The 21,651-nt window shown below is 34.8% G+C and overlaps 2 protein-coding genes across 4 annotated transcripts in view; both read left to right on the forward strand.

The window, feature by feature from the left end:
- LOC129731397 (protein hu-li tai shao) overlaps positions 1-21,651 on the forward strand; it is a 155,304-nt gene that overhangs the window by 105,343 nt on the left and 28,310 nt on the right. For all 3 annotated transcript variants that reach the window (XM_055691371.1, XM_055691373.1, XM_055691372.1), the window contains 4 exons: positions 3,730-3,843; positions 3,907-4,192; positions 4,271-4,378; positions 4,538-4,615. In XM_055691371.1, coding sequence (XP_055547346.1) covers positions 3,730-3,843; positions 3,907-4,192; positions 4,271-4,378; positions 4,538-4,615 — 586 coding nt within the window. The remainder of the gene's footprint in view (positions 1-3,729; positions 3,844-3,906; positions 4,193-4,270; positions 4,379-4,537; positions 4,616-21,651) is intronic.
- Positions 9,150-21,651, forward strand: LOC129731398 (uncharacterized). Its single transcript, XM_055691377.1, has 2 exons — positions 9,150-9,826; positions 20,521-21,651. The coding sequence occupies exons 1-2, from the start codon at positions 9,178-9,180 to the stop codon at positions 21,327-21,329; spliced, it is 1,458 nt and encodes a 485-aa protein (XP_055547352.1). The 5' UTR covers positions 9,150-9,177; the 3' UTR covers positions 21,330-21,651.

Here is a 21,651-nt window from a genome sequence, read left to right on the forward strand (position 1 = left end):
GCACGAAGGCGATACGATGCTCGAATGATTCGAATCCCAATTGCGTTTCGCTCGCATGTGAGATGGAGACAAAAAATATCCGCTACGATGCCAGCTGAAACAAATTCTCGTATTGTGTTTTCATGAACTTTTAGATCAAATATCGTTGATGATCTTCTTGTGCGAAATTCTCTGGCGATTTTTCTTGGCATTGAGCTGTGAGTGAACATTTTTTTATCATGATTATTCCAACACTGGGCTCTCGCATCCCTCTACTTTGTCCCTTCCCTTACATTAAATTCCAGGAAAAAGTCAATCAACTGAATGAATACCACTCCAGGCACTTACAATTGCTTCGAAATTTATTCGATCTTACGCTATTTCATTCGGTCTCATTTGTCAAAGCGCAAATGTTTTCAATTTATTGTTGAAAATATCAACTCCTGTGGCTTAAAAAAAAGGAAGTTTTTTTTTTTCGAAGTGAAAAAAGGACACAGAAATAACCTTTTGCCTTTATTTAAAGGTAAGTTTGGACATGAGAAAAAAATCGATGGAAAAAAATGGATGGATAAAATGACGAGGATAAACCACATCCGACTGATGGAAATACTACCTTAATGGTTAAGACTCTCGGCGCATGAAAATACAGTTTGTGCACTTTCATTCTCAGTTCACAGTTCACAGTTGTGCAATTCCATAAAAAGGCAATTATTTTATTTGGTCATTTCAGATCTGGCACGCACAGTAGGCGCACAGTAGGGTGTCCCAAAAAAAATCGATGTTGAAAAATTCAAGGTGAAAGATAATGTTATTTTTAGCATTTTTGTAGAACATTTCGACTTTCTAAAAAATCGTTTTCAGGTTGCCCAAACGTGATTTATGAAAAAATGACTTTTTCAAGCTATAAAACCACCTTTTTGCACTTTTTTATATCTGTTCGATTCCTGCATTTTTCCATGTATTTTTTTATTATTGTGGGGTTGTTTTTGAATATTTTGCATGGTTTGGTTCAGCATCGCACTCAATTTTTCGACTCACAGAGCCCATTGAACATCACAAAAAAGTGAATTTTTCTAATAATTTTTAGATAAAACCCTTCAAAACACATATAATTTTTTTTTTATCAAGAACTGAAATTTTTACTGCTAAGCGTGATTCAAGACGAAAATTTACATGAACAAAGATCCTTGATATCTTACCGGAGGGCTGAGATATTGGCGTTTATACATGTGATGGAAAACTATACATTATGTCAAAACTGCCACTAAAGCTCAATATCTTCATTGCACAGTGTTTTATTTTGCCGTTTGTGCGTATAATTTCCTAAATAGTGATTCAAATGTTGATTATAGCCATAAGGTATATTCGGAGAAGTTTCAGGATATTCAAAAATGCATCTTTTAATGTAGAAAGATGGGTGACCAAGAAGTGAGATAAAAAATTTACTTTCTAATCAGAATAAGACAAAGTTTTGGGTTATCTTAAACCAAGAAACTTTACCGAAGACATCATGTTTCTATCGCTTACATATTACGTGCAACATTGAGTTTTCTATTAGAAGGCACTAAAAATCACAATTTTCTTTCTAACTTTTTTCGCAGATTTTTCCGAATTTTTAAACCTTCTACCAAGATATCAGCCATCTAAAAACACATTTGGTTTCTGAACATTGTTATTTTTTATCTCCTAAAGTAAAACAGTTATTAAACATATTTGTTAAAATGCACAGATTTCCATCACATATAAAAATGCCAATATCTCAGCTCCCCGATAGGATATCAAGTACATATCTATTTTCATATAAATTTTCGTCGTGAATCCCGCTTTGCAATGAAAATCTCATTTCTTGATTAAAAAAATTTTTAATTTGTGTTTTAAAGGGTTTGATCTGAAAATTATTAGAAAAATTAATTTTTCTTTGATGTTTAATGGGCAAGTCAAAAAACTAAATGAAATGCTGTACTGAACCATGTAAAACATTCAAAAACAACCCCACAAAAATAAAAAAATATATGGAAAAATCGAACAGAAGTGAAAAAAGTGCAAAAGAGTGGGTTTGTAGCTTAAAAAAGTCATTTTTTCATAAATCACGTTTGGGCAACCTGAAAACGATTTTTTAGAAAGTCGAAATGTTCTACAAAAATGCTATAAATACAATATCTTGCAATTTAGGCCCTACTGCACAGTATATTCTATGGCTAGCGTTATCATTTTGTGCTATTATTTCCTGTATTTCCTGAGTTTAGTGCCTACTACTGAGCAGTTCCACAAAAATGTCCTGGTTTTTAATATTTTTTTTAAATTGCCATTTTTGATTTAGCTGAAACTTTGCGACGTTTCTATAGGCAAAAGATGCCATTTTGTGCTATTGACACATTCCAGCGTAACGCGACGCGACACCATTAAGAACCGACTTTGGTGTACATTTTAGGCTGGATATTAGAAATTAGCTCAAAGAGCATATGATTAAACAGGTCGTAAATGATGCGAGGTAATGGTTATAACATCGAGTACAACATAGAAACGTCAAATCTGATGTTTTTGCTCTTTTCTGTTTTCTTGCTTGTGTTTGCTAGAGATACAAAAACCAGAGTTTTTTATAGAGTTTTATCACTTTTTTGGATAATAACAAGGTCCACGGTGTCTACTTAAGAAGCGCAAGGGCTAAGCCCCAACCGAAACAGCAAAATAATGAAAACAATCCGACCGATATTGACGTTTTTGTATCAGGTTGGACGTTTTCGTACCTTCGATGTTTTACTCTGTCAAATGTACAGCGAGGGATAGGAAAAGGCATTCCCTCGAAATAATGCCAACTAAATGTACTTTCTTATGACGGGTTGCTTCAGCAATTTAAATAGTTGTATGGGAACATTCATAAATGACGTAGCATTGGAGGAGGGAGGAGGGGGTTTGCAGTTTTGTGGCGAAAAGTGACGAGGGGGAGGGTGGGGGGTCAAGTCAAGCTACGTAGCAAATATGAAACTAAGAAAAAACATGGATTTTTTTCTAATTGTTTATTTTTTTATCACTGTTTTGTATGTTTAGGGTTATTTTTATTACTTCCTTGTCTTTTGTTGTTCATTTATGATACCTGGTATATTTTTGATAATAAAATTTGCAAAAAAAAATATCATGTGGGGGGGGGGGGGGCTTTGTTATAAAGATACGTAATTATCTTGAGGGGGTCCTGATTTTGTGACGAAAAGCTACGATTGGGGACATATGATATGATTACTTTGGTTCTAGAGCGGAAAACGTGGTTGGAATGAGCTCTGTGTTTTTCAATAGTAGAATAGTCAGCATCAAAACACAACAACTTTTCGCATTTTGGTGGACGCGTAATTCAACTAGTATTTCCCGTTGTAAACTGACTGAGAAATTAAAAATTTGCCAATTTTCATGCGCTCTGGATGTTTTCGGTATTTCAGTATACACCCCTATCCTTGAATGTTGCCGGGAAACGTAATTCTACACCAACAACAAAAGAATTCACTATTTTGAAACGCAATAATAAATTCTTCGAAGTGAGAGTTGAACGAAACTCGATTAGTTAATTCTAGATACCTTAAAGCATGTTCCTTACTCGGATATACTTGAAAAATAATTCGGTTTATTCATCAAACACATTTATATCACGTTATTTTGTAAACTTCGAGAGGTTTTGCAGTTTTGTACGGTGAAAGGTTATTTTAGATAACAGCTTTCGAAACTAATATGTTTTTCCTTTCTCCTTTTTTCTTTATATAGTGGGTAGCAGAAGCCTCCCCAACTCATTCATCAACGCCGGTAAAAATTGATTCTGCCTTACAGTTCGTTCCTCCAAACACGAATCCGAAAGAATTTAAGCGAATTCAACAACAGGTGAATTTGATACGGTTTTACATTTTTTTTAGTTTCTAAACACATTTTATCTCAATCTAACAGATTAAAGACTATCGACGAGCTGATAAAATATCGGCAGGACCCCAATCACACATTTTGGAGGGTGTCTCTTGGGATGAAGCGAATCGTCTTAAGGATGCTAATGTTTCTGCCACTGGCGATCATGTCGTTCTAATGGGAGCAGCTTCTAAGGGCATTATTCAGCGCGGATATCAACATAATGCAACTGTTTACAAAGCGCCCTACGCCAAGAATCCATTCGATTCTGTTACGGACGATGAACTCAACGAATATAAGAAAACAGTCGAAAAAAGGCGACAAGGAGATTGTAAGTATCGTATATATCCCAAATATTTGAGAATTTAGTTAATTTTTTTTTTTCAATGTATGTTTCTGATCAAAACAGACACAGATACAGACCTCTCTGAATCAGAAGCTTTGAGTTCTCTACAAATTTCGGACTCAAAAGCGAAAAGTCAGGGGCCACCAAATAAGTCCCACACAGAAGACACTGGTAATTATACGTCCATAATAATTTTAAAAGTTTTATAGCAGTATTAGGCCATAAACTAAATCGAATATTTTATTTAGTTCCTTTTCAAAATTGTTGTTGCCAGAGGGCTAAATAGAGACTGCTATGTTTCAGCTTACTAATGACTTAAATATATTTTAGCTACCGAGCATCAGGTGCTCAGAATAGAAACAAAGCAAGTTCCCAAGCCTAGTCAACCAGAGGTTGTGCTTAGCGATGGTAAGTACCTTTGCTTGATATTATATTAAAGAATAAAACATTGCTAGTATAGATTCAATGTTTCTGTCGTTATACATCAAAAAAAAAACTTTTGCACTGCGCCTATTTTTATTATGTCTTGCCTTGCGGTTAATTAAAAATAATACAAATTTTTGCATGTTCACTCTTTTTGACGATGTAGGCTTATCTGGCGTCTTGTCTACACGGATTTTTTTGCATGCTGTTTTGCACGGTTTCTCAAAATAATACGCTTCTTCTCACGGGACGCATCCCTCGTGCAAAAAAAAATGAATCGGTTGTAACGAAGTTCTACACGGTTTTTGAAAATAACAAATAACACGGTTTTTCAAAATAACACTGCTTTATTTTATACGATTTCTCGAAACAACACGGTTTTTACACGGGACGCATTTTTTTGTTGGGTTTTAGCTACTGCGACCAAAAAAAATTAGATCGGGACGGGACGCATACCCTGTGCAGAAAAAGAATCGGCCGTTGTTTTTTTACAAGGTTTCTGGAAATAACACGATTTTATTTTACACGGCTTCTCGAAATAACACAGTTTCCCGGAACCACACGGTTTTTTGTACAGTTTCTCAAAATAACGCGTTTTTTACACGAGACGCATCCCCTTGCAATAAAAGGATCTGATGTATTTTAAATGTTATCTACAGTAAATTCAATAATTTTACCAGAAGAGATTTAAGACTTCTGAGTTAACGGTAAATTTTTGCAATTTACTAAATTTCATCAAAATATTTTGCTTACTTTGTCACAAAAATCACAAAAATTACTGAAATTGAGTGAACACCCAACTATAAAAATATTCTGGAGCAATTTTGTGAGAACTTTTTTTCTGTCTGTGGGGCAAAGAAATGTTCCAGCTTTGTTCTTGTAGATACTAACATAGTATATGTTAGTTGAAGTGTAAGTGTGACAAAAATTTCAATACATTAGGTTTTTTTCTTCTGCAAGCAAGCTACCCTACTTCGAAAATCTCCAGCATGTTAGTTTACCCACGCGCACTGCAATAAAATTATGATTTTTTCTTCACATATTACAATTATGATTTCTCGATCACTAATAAAACAGATAGAGAACTAATCAATTTCAATTACCAAAACCATAATGTTAAGATTCTTTTTGTGCGAGGCAGCACCGAAATAGGATTAAAAAAGCACTATTTCCAAACATTCTTGCTACCAAAATACTTTTTTTAAGTTTTTTGGTCATGTAAAGGCTGTGTTTAGTAGATTTTTTTTATTCAGTTCTCAAATGAAAGTAATAAGATTGCTGACCATTGTAGGGAGAGAATGCTCAAGAAACCTAAAGATTGAATAACTCAATTGTGTCCCTCTACCAACCTCATGAAATATTCTCAACGAGGAACTAAACAACTTTTACTTCTGATGGTATTTTATGTAACTTTAAACCAATATTAGCACATACACTCTGTGTGTATGTTTTGTTGTTATTTGCTGCAAGGCATTTGACAGCATTTGGATTTGATGGTATTTTCAAACTACACTTTGTAATTCACCTTACCTATATATTTATGTTAACCACGTCTTATGATTTTATTTACAGCTATTCATTTGAGATCAAGACTATAAGTTATAATTTATGATACTAGATTGTTATACAACGGAAATATAAAAACTATTGTTTTGGGAAAATAACGGGTGTCCACTTAAATATGAGAATCGTAACAATACAATAACATTCGCAGAAAAATAACCCTTTAGGTGAATGAATCCTCACCTTCTTCAGGAAATTGTCACACACTCTATTGCACTCTGACATGTTCAGTCATGTACAAAATGTCATCGAATTAAGAGGAGCTGCAGCCTGTTTTGTACAATTCTTCCAAGCAAACGACGAAGATCGTGGAAAAAAGTAGACAGTGAAGGCAGAGTAGGCAGTGTGACTTTGCACTCGTATCCAAGTGAGTTTTAAAACTTGCTTGCACATTTATTTTCGGTTTGCACGTAAACCCTACTAACAGTGCAGTACACTCGTATTAGATTTGAGTTTAAATCCTGCGTAACAACAATTGCATAAAAATCGAATTGCGATGAAATCCGCGCCGCGTCTGGTGCATCCAGAGCCGGATTTACGATTGTGGGGGCCCGGGCCCAGTTTAAGGTGGGGGCCTTAAAATAAAACAAAACCGTTTTTTATTGTACGAGTTGAAAACATTTATTTGTTATTGAAAAGTTACCAAAAATTTGTTAGAATTGTTTCTTACGAGAAAAAAAAACTTATGAATTAAATAATCAACGTTCAACTCCTTCAGTATATCGTACTCGCAACTTAACAATGCTAACTTTGACAGCCTTTCATTCTTCATAGTCGTACGCAACCTATTTTTAATCAGTTTCATCTTCGAAGTTGCGTTCGAGATCATTAGACTCAAATAAATCCGCAACGCAATTTCAGCGTGCCTGTTGTTTTTTAAAGATTGCATTGCATTGCAGCTGCTCGAAAACCGGAAATTTTTACTTGATATCTGAAAAAAAAACCTACCGCAATTTGGAAAAAAATCGATCCGCAGGTAAAAATTTGCACACAATTTGAGAAAGACTGCTTCAAATATAAGGCAACCCTGACAATTATCTACGGAAACTAGGAACAATCTACACACATCTGCAGGTCAATAAAATCTGCACACGAACTCTGAAAATCTGTATTTTGCAAAACACATCTGGTATCCCTGATTCGGACAACGCTGGTTCGATTCAAATTCGCGACTACGAAGGTGTTGATATTTGTTTGGTTTTTGCATGAGAAAAAAAAGGAAGGAAATATTTTTGCTTTTGTCATCACACACATTTTGACAATTGCATATGAGAGTTCGCCTAGGTGCGAACAGCCTTTAAAATCTCCTTCAACTTCGTAGTCGCGAATGGTGTGTTAATGTGTGTCATTCCAAGAGAATCCAAGGTGAACTCTTATGAATGTAGTTGTAATATTGGCGCTCGCGAAAAAATAACACTGAAGGAAAGTTTCAGATTGAAATGGTCTGTTCAAATCTTCTTGCTGTAAATCGAACTTTTGAATGAATCTCATTTTTGACAGAGATAAAAACTTTTTCTCGAATTGTAGGGGCCCCAAAAATGTGACCCTGTCACCCGAAAAAAGCAGAGTGTACTGGAGGGAGTTACCAACGCATTCACACGTATGTGTCAAAACTGGTTTGTTTGGTTCTCGTTCCACGTGGTAAAGTGTCAGGTAATTTTTTTTCAGCACATTTGCGAGATGGACATATGAAATGGAAACGAGACAAAATGACGATGGCGATAATGACCAAAACAAAACAAATTGACAGCTATCCCTCTTATTACGCATACCAATACAACTACACTGAAAATGTTTTATTTCAAGCTGCAAAGTGTAGTCCGGAAAAGTGTAGCTACACCGCGAAAACGAATTCGACATAAAATATCTCTTAAAAGAGATAATAAACTGCTACACGCGGCGCCCATGCTTGACAAGAAGTGAACGCTGAATATTCACCCTGCTCTTCTCACATATTGAGAAGAAAACCAAGCCTGCCGTATGCTGACTTCATGGCAGTAATCCGGAACTTAGATAGCGGCCGTCCAACGGAAGTAATGAATAAAAAACACTCCGTTCGGAAACGAACGATTCTACACTGAAGACAAATCCAGTACTCCTTCAAAAGTGATGTAAAATTTAGGCACAAGTTTGAATAGGAAGTCCAGAAAATACTAATTCCATTCATTCTAAAACATTACTCGGATGGAGAATACGTGTTTTCTCCGGACAAGGCATCATCGTACTACGCCAAGGAAACACTAATGTTTCTAGAGAGACAGAATATGTACCAAAAGACCGAAACCCGGCAAAAGATCGAAACTCGTCCTAACGAAGATTTTTTAGGTTTATTCAGCTCTATGGTGTACAAGAATAATTGGAAGACCGAGAACATAGAGCAACTCGTCAACAGGAGGTGAGGCTTCCGTCGAACGGTCATGTTCCAATGCCATGACTACGCTTCGCCGCACGGTGGATCACGGACCATACGTCAGAGTTCACAAACTACCGACTTAAGTCAACCCTTTATATGAAGTATATCAATTTGCAGACTTCTCTGTTGTTGATCTCTGTATTTGATCCATGTTTTTCATTCTCTTTTGTTAGTGGACACCCGTTACAGGCTACCTGAAAATATAGACGTATTGATAATATCCTATCTGTTAATTCACTAACGATGTCACCATGAGGATTATACACTGAAGTCGTCTTTTAACGCGATTTAATAAGATTCGAGTATTTAGAAGCATCAGCATCCGGTTTTTTGTGCAATGTTTACACTAAATCACTGCTATATCTTATTGCGCATCCCAGAATGCTAATTAACTCAGCGGTACGTTCTTCCTTTCAAAAGGGCGGTTTTAGTGTATTTTCATTGTGATATCGTTTGTATTGTAGTGCAGTGTAAAATTGTGTAATTTAATGAGCTTTGCTAAAACTAATATCTATTTTTGTAATATTCAGATAAGGAAGAATTTGAGAAGCATAAAACAACGTCGCAGAGTATGACGATTTACGACGATTACACTGGTGATTTGGAAAGAGAAGCTACCGTGAACGATTCAACTGTTTTAGAATTATTCAACGTAAGCTCTACATCCGAAGATGATTATTTCGAATCAGATAGAGAAGTTTCGCCATTCATATGGATAAAAAATCATTCATGGACAAAACCAGGAGCCACGAGCTTTGTCAATACTGAAAACTCTGTCTCAAGATTGGTCGTGAATACTATATTTAATTTTCCCTATCGAAGTAATGCATTTTTTGGATTCCGACCTTCGACGTTTGTGCCATATGTTCAGCATTTTCACATTCCTACTGTACCGTCACAATTTCAACACCGCCCTCACACTGTTTTATTGAGTGAAATCTTGCCCACCGAAAACTATTCATCCAGGTTTAAAAATAGTCTGCGTCTCGACTTTGACCAAAAATTAAACTGCGATCAGTTTGATGGTAGTTTTAATTTTTATTATGAAAAAATGGAAAATATTGATCGAAATAACAACTTGCGGTGTCTTTCTGAGGCTTGTGATGAACATTTGCGACAACTTCAATACAATAATCTGAGAAATACACAAAAATTTCTTAGGAAACTCTGCAACTTGAAATATTCCAGTCTAACCACGCCGGAAAGTGAACAGTCCTCAGGTAAAATTTGATACTTATTACCGTATTTACATAAAAAAAAAACAAAATCAATTGCATTTAAGGGGTAATATCTACCAAATACTCAAAAAACAAGGCTTTCTTCATGATTTTTTCTAAAGGACATTTGAGATTTTATTGCTACTTTTTTTACAAAATGGTGGCTGTGCAGCAATTGCCGTGAACCGCTTTTTTAAGAATATTGAGAATAGGTTATGTTTCCATTTAATTCTACTACAAAAAATCGAATACCCTCTAATCGAATACCGTCCGCAGATACGTATTTCGGCTGCTACATGCAACCATCATCAGTGCTTATGTGGACTGTTAACAGTCCACATAAGCACTGATGATGGTTGCATGTAGCAGCCGAAATACGTATCTGCGGACGGTATTCGATTAGAGGGTATTCGATTTTTTGTAGTAGAATTAAATGGAAACATAACCTATTCTCAATATTCAATTCCATTCTACTAAGACGCTCAAAAAGAAATTTATTCGCTTTTTTAAGTTCTTCCACGGCGAGCAGTAGACGTCTTGCCCAACTCCATCTATACCCAAAACAATTTTTTTTTTCATTATCTACATAAGTATCGCTACTGAAGTAGTGAAGTGAGTATCGCCAAAATAAACAAAAAATGTTATTTTGGAGCATAAAAACGAATTTTGAGTTTAGATCAGTACTTGGGCGATGTAGATTATGATTCTAGGATAGTTTTAGCATGATTTAAGCCAATAAAAAACTTACAAGAAAACATTTTTTTTTGTGGATATTTCCCCTTAAATAAGCACAATGTGTAAAAGCAAAGCAAAAGGGCCTATGGATAACCCATTGAATGTTCCATTGTTTACGGCTTTACTTCTTCATGCGATGGAAGGCGTGATCCCAGAGATTTTTCGCCTCAGAAAATCTCCCGGTGTCGGCTAGGATTGAATCTAGACCAGTTGGGTTGGTTGTGAGTGGATCACGCCACCCCACAACCATCGACACCTATGTTGGCGTTGGGATTCGAACCCAGGCGTCGAGCTTGGTTGGCGGAGACGCTACCAACCACGCTAGTCCCCCGCCAAAAGCGGTTTGTTCAATTGAAATAGTGTCTGCGGCAAAGCAAAGGTAATAAAGTGCGGTTCCATAAAAAATATTTACGCCGCATAATTTTTTTCAACAAATTGTCACACATTATTGAATATCTCAAAGGGTACCATTTTTTTAAATCTAATCTGTTGCACATTGAAGATAACAATGTTTACTACGATCTATCAAAATTTGATGATTGTAAATTTGCCTTTTTTATTCAAATTTGATTTATGTTCTTTCTTTCAAAAAATCATATTTTTTCAGTTTTTATTTTTAGATAGGGTAACTGACGGCTTTGTCAGGTGGTATGCATTGTTGGCAGGATTTAGTTTGCCGGGCTCTACTGCTTTTATTCCACTTAGAAAATCAATGTGTGCTAACTTACCTCGAACATTGAAGTTTTTTCTGTTCGCATGAATGAATCACTTTTTTGTTGCAAAACGTGCCATATCTTTTTTTATTAGAGTTTATAACATGTGAAACCATGCTTTAATGTTAATTGAATTGCACAAACTCATATTGCTATTTGTATATTCCTAAACAAAGAAATTACGTTATAATTCAAATAGATATAGTAAACAGATATAGAGTTCAAATATATTTTGCGGTAAATTTGAAACTACAGCACACACTGCGCACTGCGCAAATTTCTCGATCCCTGTTGTTCTTACACAGTAAACGACAACATGTATCAATCCCTCGACAATCGTGTATACAGAAGCGCAGCATATACATATACAAAAATGACATCACTAGCATTGATTTGCTCAGGAGCACGTACAACTTATGGCGTCAGAATTCTACTTTGAATGGCGGAGTAATTAAGAACGTTTATTTGCAATTCATAGCAATGAAACTAGAAGAAACGTGTATACTTCTACAAGCTTTCTTTCTTTCTTCGCTACTGAGGAACTAAACCAAATGATGCCTACAATACTGTAAGAGTGGCTTTTTTACGATCAAATTTAGAAGCTCTGTTGGAAATTTTGTGACTTTTTTCAATTTTTCTAATAAGATAACAAGTAGAAAAAGTATAACAGAAAAATAATAAATGAAATTAGGTAGCTTACTAAAGAATGGTGGCAGTTTAAGGTGAAACAGGACGTGGTCGCGATCAACTCGAATTTTGCAATCTAATTTTTTCTTGATTTATGAAGACTACGTACATGAAACTTTGATCAATTGTTTTCACAACTGTTGCATGCCTGCAGTAGCAATTTGAGTGTTGTTTATTTAGTGGAAGCCGAATTTTTTACGATCAAAATACAGAAGTAAAAAGAACTCTAACCTCAAAATTGTATAGGAAAAGGCCACAATTCCGTTTCACCTTAAAGCATTTCAACTGGCATAGACTGACGAGAATTGGTAATTTACGCTATTTAATTCATAATTATATTTTTGTTTTTTTTTTCTATGAAAGTTTTTTTTTTGTCTTACGGTGTATATATTTTGTGTAAGAACAGAATTACGGTCTAAAATTTTTCCGGGAATATTGTAGCAAAAAAACAAACCAAAAATAGCAAATTTTAACCTTTTCTAAAAAATTCTAAAAAATAAGCTTTAAAAGCAATTTTATTTCTTTATTTTTTTTTTTTAAGAAGTTTTTGCCACAGAGTATATTTTTTCGGAAAGACAAAACTATTATTTACAACTTTGTCATAGACGTCACACCGATCAACCAAACCGTTCTGGCTTTAAAACTATACATAAACTTGCAAAAGCCCTTTTAAAAAAAATAATCGTGATTTAAAAAATAATAATGGCAAGACTTCTTTTGCTCATAGGAACACCTGTGCAAAGTTTAAGCCAGATCGAAAATAGTCGATTAAACTAGTTACCCTTTTTTTGAGAGCTGATCAAATTACTGTGCGTGTCAAACGATCTTTCAAACTAAAATTATCAGAATTCAGGAGACATCGTTTTTAGTTGCATAGCTGTACACAGCTTGCATCTCTTTTCATCGCTATCGTTTTCCATCAAGTCGCTGCTGTAATGAAATTAGAAACTTCCCTTTCTCAGTACGACTTGAACTGCCATGCAGAACGGTCGCATTTTACCAACAGCTTCTCTTGTCTTGGCTTGTCTTAGACTATCGAGAGATATTGGAAATTTTCCGCTTTCAACAGGTAACCTGTTTTAAAGATTCTCTGTTGAATCGCAAAGTATTGAATTTGTTTTTAACGTTTAACGAGTGATTAATGTGTAAATTTGTGTTGACAAAATTTGTGTTGACAAAATTTGTGTAAAGTGAAAGTGAAGTGAAATTTGTCCTGAAATGCCAGGACGAACCAAAAAAGCTCGCTTTGATGCGGCTACGAGGAAACGTGAGGATTCTCCTCCGAGTGATTCAGAAAGAAATAGGTATGAAATTCTTTCTACTATAGAGGATCAATGGTTATGGAACTCGTAACTACCAATCAATCAATGCACTGGTGAGCAGAAAAATCATTTCAAGGGAGATTTACAAAAACTCACGAGAAATAAATCTAAGTTTTTTATCATCTGTGATTTTAATGCAAAACATCGATCGTGAAATAGATCGGCTAGATTTTATTCAGTTTTATTTCCAAATGCTCCTACATGTTTTTCTTTTGTTAGGAATCCATCCACAATTGATTTGGTATGAACAAACCAAAATTTGTTTGTTTGTTTGTTTGTTTGAGACATTTTACACCAAGTATTTTGGTGCATTCGTGTCTTTTTTAAAAGTGACAAACCAAAGTCATTCATGCAGTGATTTGTTAACTCATGCTGATTTTGATTCTGATCATCTCCCTATAACTTTTTGCATATCCCGTGAAACTGTTTTAAATTCCACTAGGTCTGTGTTTAATAATCACAAGACCAATTGGGATCGATATCGTACCACGATCGAAGAAAGCTTGAATTGTGATATTGTTTTACAAAATAGTGCTGACATTGACGGAGCATTGGATGATTTGCGCAGTTTAATACTCAATGCCCGAAACTTATCAGTTCCTAAGGCTAGAGTGAAATTTATAACACCAATTATTGACAACGAACCCCACAACTTCTTATACGTTTGAAGAACATACGGAGACGTCAATATCAAAGAACTCGTGATCCTGCTTTGAAAGTTATTTTTAAAGATTATCAAACAAAAATCAAACATAGATTCACTTTCTTGCGAAATGAAAATTTCATGAAAGAAGTTGAACAACTAAAACCATATTCCAAACCTTTCTGGAAGCTTTCGAAAGTTCTTAAGAAACCTTCAAAGCCCATTCCAGTCCTCAAAGATGGTGACCAAATATTTCATACGAATGAACAAAAAGCTCAAAAACTTGCTCAGCAGTTCGAGAGTGTTCATAAGTTCAATTTGAATGAATGAGTCCTATTGAAAATGAAGTATTACAAAAGTATGATCACATCACCACTCAAGAATTTCTTCCTGAAGAGGTACTAGAAACAAACTTGAATGAAATACGGAATATTATCAAGAACATTAAAAACATGAAAGCACCAGGAGATGATGGGATTTTTTATATCCTCCTCAAAAGACTTCCCGAATGCTCTTTAAGTTTCTTGGTAAGAATTTTTAACAGATGCTTTGAATTAGCATATTTTCCCTCAAAATGTAAAAATGCCAAAGTCACTCCAATTTTAAAACCTGAAAAAATCCAGCTGAAGCATCAAGTTATCGTCCATTTAGTTTACTCTCGTCTATAAGCAAACTTTTTGAAAGAATGATTCTTAATAGACTGATGACACATATCAATGAAAATTCAATTTTTGCAAATGAGCAGTTTGGATTTCGCCATGGGCATTCGACTACTCATCAGTTACTTAGAGTAACTAATATGATTCGTACTAATAAATCTGAAGGTTATTCCACTGGAGCTGCTCTTCTAGACATAGAAAAAGCATTCGACAGTGTTTGGCATAAAGGTTTGATAGCTAAAATGTCAAATTTCCGTTTTCCTCTTTACATCACAAAAATGATACAAAGTTACTTGACAGACCGCACTCTTCAGGTTAACTATTTAAATAGTGAATCTGATATATTGCCTGTTAGAGCTGGTGTACCTCAAGAAAGTATCTTGGGGCCAGTCTTATACAACATTTTTACTTCTGATCTTTCTGATTTACCACCAGGATGTGAGAAATCTCTGTTTTGTGACGATACCAGCATTTCCGTAAAAGGAAAAAGCCTTCGTGTCATATGCAGTACCGTGTTGGATCGAAATCCGTACACCTAAGCACATGATAATCTTCGACGGTCAATATAAAATCAAGAAATCATATATTGCTTTGAACTGACATGTTTACATGTAGGTCTACTTATATTTTATCACTATTTTCAAGCAAAATGATTGAAATCACTGCGAAACTTGAAAAAATCATGCTGAAAAAGAACATGTTTTGGATCGAAATCCGCACACAGTTTTTTGTCCGAATCAAAACCCGTACACTCTTGAATCGAAATCCGCACACACGCGATAGAGACTGGATCAAAGTCCATACAACAATAAATCAAATCCCGGATCGTTATAGAAGTACAAAAATGAACATCTTTTATTTATAATTTATCTTTAAATTAACGATTAAATATATTTTGAGGATCAATTGGTTCCTAAAGTTTCTAATTTTATATATCAGCTGAAATAGTGCAATTTTCGTAGCGTTTCGTAGTAACCGGAACCTCTCGAAGCTTCCCGGTACGACTTTTTCTTGCGCACCTCAGTCACAGCTCGTTCGAAATTGTTTGCCGTATATTTATACTTGTTTTCTTCTATTATATGCTGAAAACAAGAAGAAAGTTCAACAATATATGCGTGATACACACGCTGTACGGATTTCGATCAAAGCAAATAACAAGAATCAAAATTCGTACGGCACAGTTTTTGTTGAATAAATACAATTTACACTATTTACCAGACAATATACAGCTCGAAAATGACAAAGATTTACCTTTTCCATCAATTTTAAAAAGATTCACAGAGTAAAACACTCATATCCCACTTGAAAATCGTTTTTATCTTAAGAACGTTTCCTCAGTAAATTCTCTAACGGTACAACGAAATGACAACTGAAACCGATACACGATTGATTTTTCATTTTTAATATTTTTATTTCATGGCCTACTGGCGCATAGTTCAATTTAACAGAAGGCCAACAGCTCAACGGATATGTACATGTAACTATCATATGAATTTTCATTTTTATTATGCTTCAAACTGAAGAAAAACATCAAGGTGTACGGATTTCGATACTGTACGGGTTTCGATCCAGCACGGTAGGCTGCAATGAAGTCTAGATATATTTTCTTCATATTTGCAGGAATGGAAGATTTCTCCTAATGCATCAAAAACACAATCAATTATTTTTCCCCATAAATATATAAATAAATATATAAAATGTTTGTATCCTCTTATCAACAGAAATTCTAGACTTTGTCTCAAGAATAAACTGCTAATTTACAAACAAATATTCAGACCAGCAATGTTATATGCAGTCCCCATCTAGACAAGTTTTTGTACAACCAGAAAAAAGATGCTTCAAAGGATTCAAAACAAATTTCTGAAAATGATATTGAAGCGTCTTCGCTGATTTAGCACGAATGAACTACACAGGCTTACTAATGTTGAAACATTAGAAAATATGTCAAACCAAATTATCAATAAGTTCCGACAAAAATCATTGCAATCCTCAATTACAACGATTAGCTAACTTCATAGTCAGTAAGATAGGTGTAAGGTTAGCTTATGGTTTAATTTTAAATTCTTTTTTTTTCTTGACAAGTAGGTTTACAATTTTCCTACAATTATTATATTCACTTAACTGCGGAAGCAATTACAATCTTTTAATGAAATAAAACTTAAAATATATGTAACAGTGTTGATATGTCACCCTTTGTGGCAGAACAAATTCTGAATAAATATTAGTAAATAAATAATTCATCGCAAAACATCCCCCCCAATTAAAAAAAAAAAACTTCCCTTTCTCAATAACACCTTTCCAATTTGGTATGGGCGGGAACTAATGTTATTCAGCACGTATTGCGAAACGCTATAAATGTATGGATAGAATTTGTCTGGCAGCACTTCAACCTTTTTGCTTTTCAACGACGGTCTTAAAGTCGGAGTAAGTAATGGGTGGACGTCTCCGCCTTCCGTTTTTCCACTGCACAATAGAAGCAGTCTGCGGGCATACATAAATAAATGAATAAAATATCGGTCGCTACATTGCAATTTTCGGGAAAAATGCAAGATTGACATAAAAAAAATATGGCGAAGGTCCATTTCGTTATATTATACTAAAAAAATTGAATAAACCACCTTACACATTTTTTTAGATGGGATTGATATGTGATTGAAGGCAGTTTATTCAAAAATAGTTTTTTTGATTGTGCTGAGTTTTGGAGAGCTTTGGTGATACAGATGACTGTAAAAACTGCGGCTTTCTTTTTCCGTGTGACCCTGGTCAAGACTTCCGCAGTTAACGCATTTTTCCAGCGATGAAAAGCTACCATCGCGATAAAGCTCTAAACATTTCGTGCAAATGCGGTTGCCTTTCCAGTATTTTTTCGTATGTTTATATCGTTTACATCGATTACTTTCAGTAAATATCCTAAATTCAACGTTAGGGTGAACAGTCCGTGTGCTATGACCTTCCATCCTTGACCTTTGTCATTCTTTCAATTTCCATTTCCTTTCCAAACTCCATTCCGAGATAAACGCGTATAAAGTTTCAAGTTTAGCTTATGCGGCCGTGGCGAGGCGCGCTGCAAATCGCTGTAACTTACTCCTGAAAAAACTTACTACTAAAATTGGTGAAAATGTTCTCAAGATGTTGTTCTTCAAGATAATGCAATAAAAAATTTCGATTTTTTGGAAACTAAAAAGGTATATAACCCCTTATGTCTCAGCAGAAGATTATAGACTGATATGTAGGTATCTACTGTATCGCTAGGCAAAAACTCGAAGCGGGAGCCAAATGCCCCGGAGCCTCCTCCGGGGCCCTTACACATTATCTTTTTCTTAAAACATCAAACAGTTTAAACGAACCAGTGTTTGACATTATTTGCCATCAAAAACTCAAAAGTGCAAAATTTTGAGTTGTGCCAGTATCGCATGAAACCGACGATATGTGCTTCCTCCTAACTGATCTGATAGCCAGTATAGTCACTGTATTCTTTACTAGTCTGGCGGACTGGATTTCGAGAACCAGTTCCAAGAAGAAATTGAAAGTGTCTATGTTAACGTAAACTAGAGCACTTCCCGAATAATCTCTAAGATGTGTAAAAAAAGTTACATCGATCAAAAGTACATCTTGACTCAGACAACAACTCATGCATGCTCTACAAGTTTGAGATCTTGTGATTAACTTTCTTATTATCATTCCAGATAAGTATTATATCACGTTATGTTCAGAATATCGATTGCACAATGTATCAACCTCCTCAATAAATTCATTGTCATCCTTAGAGTGCTCATCTCCTTCACCACGGTAGGATTTTGGTGTGGCGTCTAGATTAGTGTGATTGCTTTCGTCTCTGCTCTTGGTTACATCAGACATTTCGAGAAGCCAGCTGTTATCTTCCCAGCCATATGACGTCTGTGCTACACTGTTCAAATATTGTGAAACGGATATTAGTTTCAAACTGTCTTTTAGTTGTAGCGCAGTTGGTCTGATTTGTCGACTTCTTATCTGTGAGAAAATGTTCTCTAACGGGTCTTGCGTGAGCCTGCCGCCGAGAAAATAGTCAAAATTTTCGACTCTCAAAAAATAATTCTAAAGCCTCAATACACCATCTGTAGCCATAACTGCCGCGGATTGTCAAGACTTGCTTTGACTTTTTGCACCTACTTTACAATTGAATACTATCGATCGAAACTTTACTAAATTATCGATAGTATTATTATACGCATCCTCGTACACCCTACTAAACGATAGTTGCATAGATCGCGATGGAACAATTGTGAACCAAGTAGAAATAGTATCAATCAAAAAGGCAGTTGTCAAGACATCTTATCTGTTGTTTTCTTGAGCGAAAACTTTAAGCGCAGCTGCTACCCCATTATTGACACATTTTGTTGATGTCTTAACTTTCATTTTGTCGAAGTTTGAGCTGGTTCGTTCGAAATTTACATCTTCTAGTGTCAATCCACAAGCTAAAATTTCATTCAAAATACCGCTTTCAAAATGCAAAAATTGCAGCCGTTCTCGCAGCGTTCTAGCGCTAGGTAGGAGCCGTTTTTTTTGTTCTTCCTCATGGCCACAAACAAGTTTAGTACGTAAGCCTTCAATAATGCTGTCGTTTGACCATTTTTCAATTTTTTTTTGTTCCGTTGTAAGCAAGTGGTACTGATCGTCGCCTGTGATATATTTTATGTTCTTCAATTTTCTTTTTAGATTCTTGTTGCTAGTACCATTCCGGCACCTTAGTTTCACGTCGCAGATTTCACAGCTCGTAACACAAACCTGTAGTTGATCAATTTTCATCCCTCCCAAACCCTCCGGATGTAAAAACGCTTCATCTAAAAATTCAACATGAATATACTCCAGCCTTTCGGGAATCGAAACCATTTCTATTTCATGCTGACTGCTTGTGTTCAAATCTGATAAATCGCTATCACTTTTTCCTGTAAAAGAGCTCTCCAGAATCTCGGAAACGAATTCAATAGTAGGGACTGCATCGTTCGTTTTGACTTTTTTTCCACTTGGTGACATGTAAAAGCAACTTTCGTCGAAATGCAACTGAAAACATTCAAGATTTGAAGTTAAAAAAAATTCTTCCTGTTCGGTCTTATTTACTTACACTGCATAGTCGACAGCTTTCCGGAACAACAAAATTATCAGGTAACTCGCAAAATTTTAGCCATTTCCCTCTAATCTCCGCATTCTTTGGAAACCGGAACAAACTAGTTTGTTTCTTTGTCCTTCGCCAATTGCTGTTACATTTGTTATAAACGCACTTCATTTTCACATCAAATGTTTACTTTCAAAGGAGTCATATGCAACATGAATTATATCCAGTGGTGTCAGGATTTTAATGTGAAAAAAGTGGGTTGCCAGTTGCATGGTTTTCCACTCCGCCAGACTAGTAAAATACAATGACTATAATAGCCAGGTGTCGTGTGTTCGAATCCTGGCTTGGGAGAGACTATTAGTGTCAGTAGGATTATAGCGCTAGCCCTGCAATTGTACACACAGATGGTTGCGAAGTTTGCGCAAAAAAAAACAAAAGGAAATGTGGAATTTGAGTGTCGAATGAAGCACCTGAGCTTTGCTTTGCATACGTACTTCTTATATTTATATATATATATATATATATATATATATATATATATATATATATATATATATATATATATATATATATATATATATATATATATATATATATATATATATATATATATATATATATATATATATATATATATATATATATATATATATATATATATATATATATATATATATATATATATATATATATATATATATATATATATATATATATATATATATATATATATATATATATATATATATTTATATAAGAAGCAATTATAATTATATATATAGATTTTTTGCTTTATATGTTTGATTTAAAATTGCTCATTCGTGCATGTATACGTATTCATTACAGACGAAGCAGTTAGATTGGATACAGATACATCGTTACTCAATTATACAATTTCATGTGAACCCTACCCTGCTATGTTGGATTCTGTCGATCTTAAGATTTTAGAAAAAATTACCCAGCATTCTAAAATTTATGGCAACCTTCCCGACTTATTTCATCGGATCAGTGAAGAAATTCTTTATTGTAGGAAATATAACGATACAACCTTTCAACCGCTGAAAAGTACTTCCTCGACGCAGACTGAAGAGGAAAAAATGCGTACGAATAAAGCTGTAGCGAGTGAATGTATTGAAAAAGTAGACACAAATTCATTGACATCAGATCATTTTCAACAGGATAATCGAGTGCCATTGCATAAAAATTCGAAAATTCGACGTAATCGCAATTTTGTGTTGGAGAATATCGAACGGTTTAAATTGAACCCTTCGCGTGATTTTTCTCTTCTTAAAAATGACGTCAAGAAACAAACACTTTCATCTAATAAAAAACCATTAACAAAAAGACGCAGACTTCAAAACTTGACAGTGAAGTGTCGTAGCTTGCAGTTTGCCACGGATGAAGAAGATTTAGGAAAGTATAAAGAGAGCGCAGAGCAACCAATCAAAATAAAAGAAATGGAGGTACTGAACGAAGTTTTGAAAGATCAAACGGAATCTATTAACGAGATCAGTGATTGTTTCAACGAAATGCAAAACGACGCTATTGAAATTGTTCACTTACAAGAGGAAATTAATGCAGTTTATTCACGTCATCTGGAATCATTAACGCAAGATTGTCTGCGAGTGAACAGAACGGTTTCTGATATGTTATAACTTAATGATATTTTACAACTCATTCTTACTTTTTCCATAAATATGTATCCACAATATTCGCATTGAAGTTAATAAACAGTGCATTGGCTGTTATATTCATGTTGTAAAGCGTAATTAATCTATTACCTGCTGCATGCTAGGTGCATGTTTATTTATAAGGTATTTATTTATTTAAAGCATGTACATATTGCACTAAAAACAAATGCAGTTTATAGTCATTTCGAGAGTTGGACGTACTTAAGCATTCAAGGAGTTTTTTTTTGTTCTAAAATGTCAATCAATTATATATGAGATAGAAATTATTTATATGCCAAATATAACT

This window comes from Wyeomyia smithii, chromosome 3 (genome assembly GCF_029784165.1).
Source record: "Wyeomyia smithii strain HCP4-BCI-WySm-NY-G18 chromosome 3, ASM2978416v1, whole genome shotgun sequence".
Lineage (NCBI taxonomy): Eukaryota > Metazoa > Arthropoda > Insecta > Diptera > Culicidae > Wyeomyia > Wyeomyia smithii.

Excerpts from the sequence above, each read along its gene's own strand:
- LOC129731398 (XM_055691377.1), top strand. The coding sequence starts at position 9,178 with ATGACGATTTACGACGATTACACTGGTGATTTGGAAAGAGAAGCTACC. Across the intron at positions 9,827-20,520 it reads GGAAAGTGAACAGTCCTCAG|ACGAAGCAGTTAGATTGGAT; the intron begins GTAAAATTTGAT and ends TATTCATTACAG.